Source organism: Furipterus horrens, unplaced genomic scaffold (assembly GCF_987537825.1).
Source record: "Furipterus horrens unplaced genomic scaffold, mFurHor1.1.pri manual_scaffold_5, whole genome shotgun sequence".
In the NCBI taxonomy this organism is placed as follows: Eukaryota; Metazoa; Chordata; class Mammalia; order Chiroptera; family Furipteridae; genus Furipterus; species Furipterus horrens.
In genome coordinates, this window is record NW_028327175.1 from 50,120,550 (window position 1) to 50,134,084 (window position 13,535).

Consider the following 13,535-nt stretch of genomic DNA (forward strand, 5'->3'; position numbering starts at 1 on the left):
GCAATCCTATAATTCGAATGTTTGTTCACTTATAGCTGTCCCAGAGGTTTCTGAGCCTCTGCTCAGATTCCTCATTTTTTGTTTCCTCTTTCTGCACTGGTTGACTGTTTGTTCCTTCCCTACATTCCGATTTGTTGATTTGATCTCTGGTTTTCATTTCCTCACCACTTGTCTCGTATGTGTTTTTGTTCATTTCAGTATGAATGGCTTTCATTCCTTCCCTGACTTGTTCCAAATCTTTTAATTCTATAAGCCACCTTATGACTATAGCTCTGAACTGAGTCTCAGAAAGATTTCCTATTTGCTCATCGGTTAGGTCCCTCATCTGTTGCCTGGTGAGCTGCGTCACCGGGATTTCAATCATGGTCTGCTTCATCCTGACAGTTTTCTGTTTACCTGTGCTTCCTGGGAGGGCTGTAGGGGGCGGAGCCCTGTGCACTCATCACTACCCCGCAACCAGCGATATTTTTCACCACTCTGTGGGGCTTTGTGTGGGGGCAGGGGTCCAAGATGAATTCCTGCCATTACTCTTCACTGAGAAACTGGGAGCCTCCTTCCCATGCCCTCTGGGCCTCACCGTCCAAGGCAATGGGGGGCGTTGGAATTGCGAGCTGCCAGGTCTCGACTGCAGCCGGGATTGCTCCCCTGGTGTTTCTCGCAGTCCCGCTGCTACCCGCGGACAGCACAGCCGGATCTTTCCATCCTGATTCCAATTTCGCCCCTCCTACCCGTCCAGATGAGCACCGCTGGTTTATAACTTCATATGTTGGAATTCCATGTAGTTTTATTTTCTGGAATTTCTGGTTATCTTTGGTTTTGAGGTAGTTGTATTCCTACTTAGTTGTGGAGGGAGACAAGGTGTGTCAGTCTAAGCCTCCATCTTGACTGGAAGTACCAGTTTTGTGGCTTTCTTATTAAATTTATTCCTAAGTATTTTATCTTTTTGGTTGCTGTTGAAATGGGGTTTTCTCTATCATTCTATCTTTTAACAGGTCATTATTTGTGGAAACGAAGGCTACTGATTTCTGCATGGTAATTTATATTTCTCCAACTACTGAATTATTTTACTGTTTGAGTTAGTTTAATCACTTATTTTATTTTAGGGTTTTCTCAGTACATAATCATACCAGTAAAAACCACTGTAATCAGTTCAAAGATGCAAAAAATAGGACTGAGATCAAAGCAGTTTCCAATTCACAATTAGGTATAAAAGTTAATTGTTTAGTAGGAGTGGTGTTTGGGACTTGGGATATATTTTTTACATGGAAAGGAGCTTATACGTAATCAGTTTGTATTATAGCCCACACAAACCCTGTTTAACCCATAGTTAAAATCTCTGAACTTCTAAAGTCAGTAAGAAAAAGACCAACAATCCAATGTTCAAATGGGCAAAATAAAGGGACATAATAGTTTGCAGAAAAGGAAATATAAGTGCTTATTAAGTACATGACTAGATATGCAATCTCACTCAAAGGGAGAAATACAAATTGATATTTCAATAGTAAACCATGGATACTAGTGATAACTCACTGCTTTGGGTATGGTGTAAAGAAACAAGCCCTCTCATATATTAATCACAGAAGTGAAATTTGACACTACCTCTAAGGAGAACAATTTTGCATATGTGTCAAAATGTACATACAATTTAAGCCGGCAATTCCAGTTGTAGGAATTTATTCTTCAGATATACTCAGTGTAAGAAATATCACACACATCATGATATTCATTTTAGCCTTATTTTTTTTAGAAAAAGGCACATAATAGGTCCTGGTCAAATTAATTATGGGATACTAAGCAATCAACTAAAAGGATGACATGGAATAACTTCCAAGATATATTATTAAATTTTAAAAGTTGGGAAAAGAACATTATTCTTAGTATGCTTTCATTTACTTAAAAATATATGTACAGCCCTGACTGGTGTGGCTCAGTGGATTGAGCATCAGTCTGTGAACCAAAAGGTCCTTGGTTCAAATCCCAGTCAGGGCACATGTGCGGGTTGTGGGCCAGGTCTCCATTTGGGGGCATGCAAGAAGCAACAAGTTGATGTGTCTCTCACACATTGATTTTTCTCTCCCTTTCTTTTTCCCTCCCTCCCCCTCTCTAAAAATAAATAAATAAAATCTTAAATACACACACACACACACACACACACACACACACACACACACACAAAGGTCTGTCCAGAAAGTATCCAGCCATGTACCATGAAAAATAGATGCATTTATTGATGAAGATACAAGAACGTTGTACATAGGACAATGATATCTCAGTCCCCTTCAAAGTAGGAACCTTGGGACCTCACACAGCTCTCCCAGCATCTCTTCCACTATTTAAAATATTCTGCAAAATCCTTTTTGGAAACCCCATCAGCTGCCCCCATTGTATTTTCCTGAATTTCATCAATCATCAGAAATCTCTTTTTTTTCAAGGGTGATTTTAGTTTTGGGAAAAGTGAGAAGTCCCAGGGCACCATATCTGGGCTGTAGGGGCACTGAGTCATCTGGGTGGTTTGATGTTTTGCAAAAAACTCTGCAAGAGATAAGATGTATGAGCAGGCACACTGTCACGATGAAGCTGCCAATCACCAGTTGCCCATAGCTACGGCTTTCTGAATCATCTGAATAATTTTCAAAGAAGAATGTTCAGTTAACACAAAACTTGATGCAGATACCTTGCTCTACTTGCTCAATAATTTTGAATGTGACAGCCACACAGTACACATGCTTACTCAATGGTGTCTACCACCCCCAATGACTAGCACAGTTAAGTCATTATTGTTCATGCATGTACATTCCAGCCCATGCTCCTTGTCTGCCAAGTTACATTGAAGTTGCGCAAACCGTTCTCATTATTTTAAGAATGGCTGAATTTTTTCCAGACGGACTTCGTATACCAAAACAGTAGCCCCTCTCTATATCGTGGTTAACTTATTGCAGCCTCACTATATCACGGGATTTTAAAAAATATTATATTTAATTGTTTATCGCAGATTTTTCACTATATCGCAGGATTTTGTGGTACTGTATACATATGTTGTTAAAGTTACGTAGGCTTAAGAGTGTAGAATATGTTTAAGAACATAAGTAGTGTTTATAAAAGTGTGGAAAAGGTTAATAAGGGACTGGGAACAGTTTATAAGTGTGTGGGAAGGGTTTATAAAGCCTTAAAATATATATAAATACTAAGATAAATGTAAGGTTCCTAATTCGCAGATTTTCACCTATCATTGGGGGGGGGTCTAGAATGCAATACCCGTGATAAATGAGGGACTACTGTATTCGTATATTGAGAGAGATACTCACATATTTATAGAGTATCTTAAAAATATAGAAGAAAGGATAATATTGGTTGTCTCTATGTAGACTGGTTAACTGAGGACAGGTATAAAAGGGAGACTAACTTTTAACCATCAATACTTTATGCCTTCTAAATTTTAAAGTATGCATATATCATCTATTTAATAGTATTTTATTAATATTAATAACAATTTATATTTAAACAAAAAGTAAAATGCATCATGAGAACAGAGTGCCAAGAATAAATACCCTTCAATGAACATGTTTGTAAAGCCCAAAGGCAATGTGCTCAGAAAATCCCATAGACGTTTTGTCTTTTGGTTTCTCCAGTTTGCAGAGCTTGGTTCTCGGCATGGTGCTAATTGGCTGTAAGCTATGCTCAGAAGTCAGGATACCTGTATTTCAAGGCTTCTGTCTGTTTTTGTTTCAGTGCCATTGAATATGATAAATATTGCACACAAAGGCTAAGCAATTTTAAACACTTTATTTCTAAATGTTTAACTGTTGGGGTAGAGATAAGAACAGCAAGAGGTCTTTCTTAGAGAGAAAGCTTGAAGTTCACTAACTAAATGTGGTAAATTGTGGTTAGGGTTACTCATTACCCCATTTACCACCCTGAATAGTCCAGAAGGAGAGACTTGAACATCAGAAAGAATATCTGAACTTTGTTACTTTAGATGTCAGCTATTAAACTACTTACATAATACGTTTACTTTTTGGTAACTGATGTGGAATGGATTTGTTTCCACCATATCTAAGTGAGGCAGCAGGAGAGGACCTTCTTAAAGGCCTGTAAGGTCATATACTGGACCTACAGATGAGTGCTCTTAAGGTTCTTTCACCCTTCTTCTAGTTGCCAGTAGTCACACACTTAAGTCATACGCATTAACCACCATCAGTGCTAACTACTGTCACTGCATTAATAAGCATCTAGGTTCCAAGCATAGAGGAAGGTAATTTCTTATAAGAAGCACCTTCAGTTTAGTGTTGGTTTTGTTTTGTTTTGTATGTTGGTGTATGTGTGCATATTAGGAGGAAAAGGTCAGATTTAAAAAAGAAGAGGAAACATTTCTTTTAACCCTAATATTCTCCAACTTTCTGAAATTGATAATCTTCATAAAAAAGAGCTTTGGCTAACTCAAATTGAAACTCCTTTGACCCCCACATCCTGTCCATTGCTTATCACCTCCTTCCTCCTTAAAACCAACAAGGTTAGAGAGTGCAAAATAGTACCGTTCACATAAAAAGATTTTAGCATAGCATTTTTGTGCATAAGACTGCACAAAAGCATACATCAGTCAATAGATTCTTAGGAAGTGAATACAACCATGTACCCAGCAAGTCAACTGGTCAAGAAACAAGATGTTGGTATTGCATTTTCTCTCACTTTTTTTCTTTTCCTTACCTTTAACACAGCCTAAGGCTTAGTGTTCACACTATATTTATTATATCAACTGAATTTTTCATGTTTTCTGTACTGAATTTTTTACATTGTATACCAATTTTTTGAGCAGTTCTAAGCCAACTCTTCAATCATGCTTAAATATCTCAAACCAATGTGAATACTGTATCAAAAATGAGTCATACTGTATGAAGAAGAAGGTATGAATGTACTCTTACTAGATAAGATACATATATATATTATTTATAATTTTATTTTATTTACCAGAGGACAGTTCCATGTAGAATATGTACAATGTAATGAAGGTAAGTAATATAAATGCGTTGATTTGAAATAGGTAGTTAGATGACAAAACATCAACAATTGCAAAAACAAAAGATGTATACTAAAAAAGCATTTTGGGGAGAGGAGGATTTCACAGAGTGGGTAAAAAAGGAACTGAGATACTTAATGTCATTGAGTCTATCTCTAGATTTCTTGCTATGTGATTTAATAAAAGAAATATTTGCATAAACTGCTATTAATGAGGTATTTTCTTACTTGCAGCTGGATGCTTTCTGATAACCTTTATAACTGATCATAATTAGGAAACTGTTCCTGGATGGTGACATTCTATGTGCCTTATCTCTAACCCCTCACCTCTTTCCTAGTCAATTTTCAATGCAATCTGGCTTTGCCCTCACTAGCACCTGAAACAGTTCATGCCAATGATGCAATGATGCTTTGCTGCTTAACCCAAGGAGCATTTCTCAGCCTTTAATCTTACGTGATATTGTTTATCTTTTGAAACTGCCATCCTCTCTTTCTCAAAATGTTCTCTCCCCTTAGCTTTTATGACACCTCTCTAACTAAATATACTGTCTGTTGTTGTTTTAGTTAAGTGTTTGACCTCTCTACTTCATAAGCTCCATAAAGGCAGGGACCATGTCTATTTTTTGCTTTCCCAATGCCTGGCCTGTAATAAGTACTCAACAAACATGTATAGATTAATGAATACTTTACTTAGGAAAGTAATTACTCATAGAACTTGAAATACAGAAAAGGCTTTAGTACATGGTTAACAATTTGTGCTTGGATGGTGGTAGAGCTGGAAAAACAAGTCATCTGGCTTTCAGTCCAGCAGCCTTTACATCACTTTGTCACCTCTATGCTTCATAACATGCTAATAGTTGCAAATTCATACTTGGATGAAATATAGTTAAGTAATGTGTTTCCTCTTTATAATCCATAATGTAGCATCTATAAACTACTGGCCTATTCTAAAGATTCATTAATGGCAGAGAGATAAGCAAAGGCAGGATGATCATTTTAATTTTTGTGTGAAGATTCATCATAAGAAAGTATAATTAACTTTTGGTTCTCTGCTTCTTTAAGACCTTGGCTAAAGGATGCTATTTGTGTAACTGAAACTTTCTTGCTTTCGTAGCTGTTGTGTTTCCCAACAATGTCAACCTTCCTTTTTGTTCAATTCAAATATGCACAAAATCCTTGTACTAAAATTGTGGAAGCTAATCTGTCTGCTATTTAATGTCCCACACAGCTTACTTTAAAATATTTTTTTCTGTCACCTTTCCTATTTGTAGAAAAGGATAAAGACAGATTAGTTAGGATGTGACCATTAGTAATATAACATGCATAAACATTTGATAATGTTGACCGGAAAGTGCTTTTACAGTTCCAAGAAGCTTTCCAAACTCAAGAACAAAGTGTCTATCATTCACCATCATGTTCTTGAGAACATTTTCTCTAAGCTGTAGACATACCTCCTGCATATAACTAGGACATTTTCAAGCATGCTGGTTGTTTGCTCTTCACAGTTGACCCTAATCCTGGGCCCATTCCTTTGAGGCCTCTCTAAGTGTATGGTTCACTTTCCAGAAGCTACTGGTTTTAGTAGGCTCTTCTGAGTAAACGTTCTCACCTAAGAACTGGCTGATAGGCCATCAGGAGCTGAGGGCTTCAAAATATGGTCTTTGGCTCTCCCTCTCTCTCTCAGGGTTTCTCTCCTTACCCGGAGCACTCCTTGCCCCATGGCTTCAAGGCTTCTCTTTCTATGTATCTTTTCATCTCTGGCTTTTAGGACTGATCAGTTTACTCTCTGGTGGTTCTTACTTCAAACCCATAGGAGAAGGTCTGGTGAACTTTGCTCATCTTTCCATAGCCAAATTGTTTGTAAGTCATTGGTCAGCCTCTGGATTGGCTGATGCCAAAGCTGGTACCTAGGCCAGGACCACTGGCTGGGTAGAAGTGGGGTGCTGGGGTGACCAAGAAGACCTAATAGCACCTAACATACAACAAAAGAAGGAATGAGGGCAACTTCTAAAGGAAGGCAGGACACCAACTTATTTATATGCTGTGAGTAAGATTTCTTTAAATGTTTAATATTCATCTAAACATTCTATTCTTTTATTGATCTGTTTTAGTGCTACATTAACTGTATGGCATAAATTCAATGCTGTACATTGCTTCTTGTTATTATAGCATTAAAAAAAAAAAAGAATCTGGAAGAGTCTATTTTGCAGGAGAGGAATCCAGAGATAGTAAATAGACATTCTAAGCTTATAGTGCTACAGAAAGGCAAAAAATGTGAATCAGGACCACCTGTTTCCCAACCAAAGTTATTAACTAGCACCTACTACCAGAACTAAAATATAGGGTCTGGATAATTCTTGCTAATTATGAAATGTTACCAGAAGTATTTCCTCCTTTTCTTATTTAAGAGGACATACCAAAGAGAAATGAATGTCATGTTGAAGTGTTCTAATATATAATTATCTTTATGAAACATTTAAAATGCACTCTAGACACCTTTTCAAAACTTGCAAGAAATTAATTGAAAATCTATTTTAATTACAGAATCTTACCATGCTTCACATTCAGCTTTATTTAATACCTAAGAAAAGTTCAACAATTGTTTAACAAGTGTATAACAAATTATAAATGATAAACTATCTTTTACCAAAGTGTGATTTATACAGTCAACTAAGCCCAAATAATATCAAGAAGTATATCAAAGAATTATTACTAAATGGATTTTTTTTTCTTGCTGTCTCACAGCACTATGGGCAATCCTGTCAGCTCATAAGCTCTTGTTCGAACTGTTTTGTCAAATGCTTTATGAAATGATATTCAGAACGGCACAATGTGATGTCAACTTGCATTAATTCTCCCCAGAGTTGTTCAGTATTCAAACTGTGTTTGTACTGGCACAATCTATTTATATTTCAGCTTCATTTCAGAAGATTTACAAGTATTGCTTCATTTGAAAGACTGTTCTTTTTTCACTTTTTTGCAATTTCTCTTCTAAAACAACCTTTCAAAAGACAATAATAATGTCCCATAAAGCTGCATTCAGGGAGGTCATCAAGAAAATTAATATTTCAGGGAACTGAATAAAATGTTATATATCAACATCAAATTTTACTATTTTTATCAAAGGTAAATTATAAAAAATTAAAACTATTCTTTGTCAACTAAGAAGGTATTTCTTAATGCAGAGAATCAATTAATGTATTATATTTGTTTTTATGTAAAATATGATTTATTAACTTGTTTTCAGCTAATAAGAACCATATGCATGTTTCTAAAATTATATAACGCCCTATAATTCTATTGTAATAATGATTATATATTAGCAAACACCTAAATATTTTACTGATTTAATTTCATAAGCAACAACACAGGATAATATAAGCATTTACTTCTAATTTCTTCATTTGAAATAACAATGTAAAGCACTAATCCTTTACTCTATCCTCCTAACAAAACAGGAGAAAGGTTTTAAGATTCTAAATCTAGACTTTGATGATTTTGAAATAAATCCTTGGTTTTCCCTGTTTCCCTGCAAATCAATTATAATTTTGAATACATAGTTCAGTTGACTGCTGAAGGTCTTTTTCAATTTTTTTCCTTTCCACTTTTTTTTTGAAGCCGGTTTCTGGTTGGTTCCGTCAATACCAAGGGTTCTTGTATGATGACCGCTGGGTAATTTTTGCCTAATAGTTCAACTTCCACTTGTTGTCCTACCTTACTTAGCTCGACAGGGACATATGCAAAAGCCAGACTCTTCTGGATGCTGTAACTGTAGCTTCCAGAGGTCGTGTTGCCAACCACCTGAAAAACAAGACCCAGCCTTCAGTGTGTAGGTCACAGCTTTGTGCTTCTCTCCTCCAGATGAAAACACTTAAACTATAGGTTCAACTCACAATCTGGGAGTTTTATGATATGCTATCTATGGGTATAACACCAGGAGGAAAACCTTACATTTTTGAGAAAATGAATGAAAATTTACAAATGATGAAAAGTAATTCTCAAATTACATATCTATATTACTTTGAAATTTTTCATTTTTAAATAACGACACCTAGTTTCTTAATACTTGGCAGTATTTTGCTCATTTTCATGCCAAGAGAGCTAATAGGAGGAAGAATGGAATACTTTCATTTTCAACTTACAACTATTATCAAACTAATATGGCAATAGTAAATACATGGGAGAAAAATCTAAAAACCCAAATGCAAACTTAGTTAACTGTCCCTGGTGGGGTTCTGAACATGGCCTGTCACTATAGTACTCAATTAAACTATTTATTTATTTTTAAAACATTTTTTTGAATTTTTATTTATTGGTTTGAGGGAAAGAGAAAGGAAGGGGACAGAGAGAGGGAGGAAAGCAGGGAGGAAAGAAGGGGAAGAGGGAGGGAGGGAGGGAGGGAGGAGGAGAGAAAGAGAGAGACATCAATTTGATCAATTTTTGTTCCATTTATTTATGCATTCATTGGTTGATGCTTATATGTGTCCTGACCAGAGATCAAACCTGCAATCTTGGTATATTAGGACGATGCTCTAACCAACTGAACTACCTGGCCAGGGCTAAACTATTTATTAATATACAGTCAATGTGAAGTGAACATTCTATATATGACTATAAATAGCATTTAACAATTCCTGGCAATTGCTAGGCAATTAAATATATGTTAACTTTAACCCTTCTAGCCCTACTCTGTATATTCTAGAGAATTAGTAGAGGCCTGGTTCCCAACCTCATGAGCTTTCAGCCTCATTGAGGAACTAATATAGAGATACAAGAACATGTAACACAAAGTCAAGAACATCAACATCATTAAGCCAGGATTTGTTCTACGCTTTGAAGGTGGTTGAAATTAGGTGGGTGGAGATGGGGCATGAAACTTTCCACAATGAGTGGAGACATGGTATTAAGTATGAGCAATCCCAATTCATTAACAAAGAATCAAACTTAGGAGAGGAAGACAAATACTGTATGCTAAAAAAATCTATATAACAAGCCTGATGAGAAGATAAGAGGATTAGTGGAAATCAGATCTAAAGGTCTAAAGGGAAGTTTGAAATAGAAGGAAAAACAGATTAAAATTCATATATATATATATATATATATATATATATGCATTTGAAATGTGGTATCTTAACCTGTTACATATATATATATATGTCAGGTTAAGATATCATATTTAAAAATGTAAAAGGAAGACAACAAAAGCAAAATATGATTTATGGCCCTCCTCAAAATTGCTTCTCCTGGCTACACAACATTGCACTAATCCTTAGAGCCTCACTGTCTAGCACACTGGGCTGTTCATAGCTGGTGTCCCAAAACATTCATGGACATGCATCAGCCTGGTGACCTTTCAGCTGCCTCAGCAAAGAATCCAGTAGAGTCAACAATCTTATTATATAGTGTGAAAAACACTCATAATAAAAACTGGGACACAGGACTTGAGCAGCAAAGTAAGGTGTTTATTCATGAGTCTGCAGAGTTGGGTGCACCACCAGCCAGGAGGATGTGCACACAAAGTAGACAAAGAAAACTGGTTTTATAGTAATGCGATTAGCTCCCCTTCCCCCTCCTTCTCCCCCATTTCTCCATTACTGGTTAATCCGGGTTCACAATCTAACGCAATTAATTACTTAACTCAGAGTGTGATTAAGTAAGGGTAATGTAGTTATAGGTCTATCTCCAATTTATTTGCAAAGTTATCTAGCTACATCTTCTCATTTCTCTGTGTTTGGTGACAACAATCTTCCACCTTTTGATCCCAGAGATATGTGTGAGGACCTGCGGAATGTCATTTCCTCACCCCTTTTCCATGATTCACCTGTTAATTATCTCCTGCTGGCTTGAGAGTCACTGGATTGCTTCTTTATCCCTAACATATAGTACATCTAGTCTTTTAGATGCTATACTTTTTTGACATTAAATATAGACTCCTATCTCTGTAGCCCCAGTTATTAATTATCACATTAAAATCCCAAATCAGATGCTCTCCATATCATTTCTGAACTTGTTTGGTGAAAACTGGTTGATTAAAAAAAAAAATGCTTAGTAAAGGCTTACTTCTTACAGATTATTACAGTAATTGCCAAAGTATTGCTGAGATGATGCACATGTTTTAAAATTGCTTACTCCTTTAGATCATAGTTAAGTGATATGAGTTAGCAATCTGCTCAGGAGGTTGGAATTTTAATTGTTGCCTTTTGAAAGACTTGCTTGGTAACTTTGGTTTCACTTCCCAGACTCTAAAACTGAGATCTGTATTTGAAGTCCTGGAAAAGTTAACATCACTTGCTTGGGCATCTTAAGAAACAGGCAGAAGCCTGAGCAAGTCTCTTGGCCAAATCCACTAACTCACTGGGTCAAAACTCCACAATCACTCTTTGGAGACTGTGTACACCATTTCCTCAGGACTTTCTCTCTCTTAAAATCCCAGCAGTGATTGTCTCACAGTTCTTTCTGCATTAGTAAGTTAAAGAAATAGCATATTTGTTTTGTGGATGCTATTTCAAAAATATTTATTGAATGCTTTGATTTCTGCTAGATTGCTTTTATTTCTTCTTTAATTTCCCACTAATCTAGGAGTTAGTTGCCCAGAGTATTCTAGAAGTCTGTCCTTTTATCTTGTTACTAAATATCCAGGGGAACCTTTTTTCTAGCATAAATGTTACATTGTTTCTACCTTAAAATCTTTCAGATTCGATTAAATTGCTTCTTTTTGTGCAGTGAATAACAAGAACAACCTGCCTAGTAGATACTCATTCTCATATTCATTGTGAAATCAAACATTGGTCTTCTTTCCAGTAAACAAGCCTCATTTATTTTAGCCTTTTCTCCTTCTTTTATGGACTTGAACGTACCTCTGACTTGGAGAAGAAAACATGGTAAATGGCTTTTGAAGATGATCACATAATTTAAATCAGCTGATATATTGTTTATTTGGTTGTCCATGTGTGCTTTAGTTTATGAATAATGAAAAAGAACTCTTTCTAAATTCTCCAAACTTTCTTTATTCATACACTTATTCAAAACCTACTTATCAGCAAAGCTACTTTCAAAACTAATGAAACCCCTTCCCATTCCCACCTTTGTGCCTTGATATTAAAAAAAAAAAAAATTAAACCTTATTTAAAATTATAATCCCTCTCTCCAGCACTACCCATCTCCCAGTTGGACTTTACTTTTCCTTGGGGTGCTACTCACTCTCTGACATGCCATTTATTTTATTTATTATGTTCATTGTCTACCTCTCCTTTCTCTGGAATCTAAACTCCACGGGGACAGAGATTCTTGATTATTTTGTTCATTGCAGCATCTCTAGTGCCTAGAATATTGCTGACACATAGTAAACACTTGATTAAAACTCAGTGATTACATGAGTATCTTTGTACCCTATCTCTAGCACTGGAAATATTGGCAGAAATGGAATGCCCAATACTAAAGGTAGTACAAGTCCAAACAAAATCAAAAAATAAAAAGCAAAAACTATATCATATTATTCTATAGTATGAAGAGGATCAAAGAGAGCTGTCCACATGATAAAATGGTGATCCTAATAAGCACCAAACAGCTGACAAGCTGATATCAGGAAATTTAAGGGAGATATTATTAGTAAATGATCCTATAAATAGATTAACTGCTCTGTAAGCAGAAGGCATACAGTAGGAAAGAGGAACATAGAGCATGTAAACTCAGTGCACAGATATGGCAAAGGAAAATTCAAAGATGGAACTTGGGTTTCCAGGGTTTCCCCTCCCAGCTTTGAAACTTAATTAACATATAACATTGTATAAATGTAAGATTCAGGTGTCCAGGTTTTTTAACTTTAATGTGGGTATCATCGTATTTAAGGTGCTAAGAGTCTGTCAGTTCATCCTGATTGATGCGGGGTTGCATACAGAATATTAGAGCATAATCTATCATTTCATGGCCCAGTAAAGGAGAAAGCTGGTGGAAGGATGGGCATGGATTATGTTATTAAGACTGAGAAAGCTGGATGACAGAGTGAAAATGTAAAACAAAAGAAAGATGAGGTGGGAGAAATATAATCACTGGGGAAAAAATTAATTAGAGGTGGAAAGAATCTCAGACATAATCTTTTCCAATGGCTTCATTTTATAGATGAGAAAAGTGAGGTCCAGAGAGGCTAAGATCAGGTTACACTGTTAGTTTGTGGCAGAGGTGATTATCAGAAGAAATTGTGGGCAAATTTAAAATTGGAGGAAGAGCCTATTAAGAAAAAGAGGGCTGAACCAGACATTTAGAATAGAAAGAGGAAGGGGAAACAGTGAGTTAAGAGTAGCAATGGTTCAAACAGAAGAACAAAGGCAGCACAATTATAGGTAATGTGCTAAAGAAAGAGTTTGAGATCTGAGAAAAGTATGTTGGCTTCATAGTGTCTAATGACATCCATCTGCTACTCAGATGTACAAGAGCTGTGGGTATATAGTGTTAAAGCCAACACAGTGGGACATCAGCAGAGACAGAGAAGAGAGTAAATTGTGGTATTCAGCATGGCTTAGAAG

At 36.1% G+C, this 13,535-nt stretch overlaps 1 protein-coding gene across 1 annotated transcript in view; it reads right to left on the bottom strand.

Moving 5' to 3' along the window:
* Positions 1–5,681: 5,681 nt before the first annotated feature.
* Positions 5,682–13,535, bottom strand: part of DMGDH (dimethylglycine dehydrogenase) — a 58,618-nt gene continuing 50,764 nt past the window's right edge. The window contains exon 16 of the mRNA XM_090276410.1: positions 5,682–8,814. Coding sequence (XP_090132536.1) covers positions 8,599–8,814 — 216 coding nt within the window. The 3' untranslated portion in view covers positions 5,682–8,598. The remainder of the gene's footprint in view (positions 8,815–13,535) is intronic.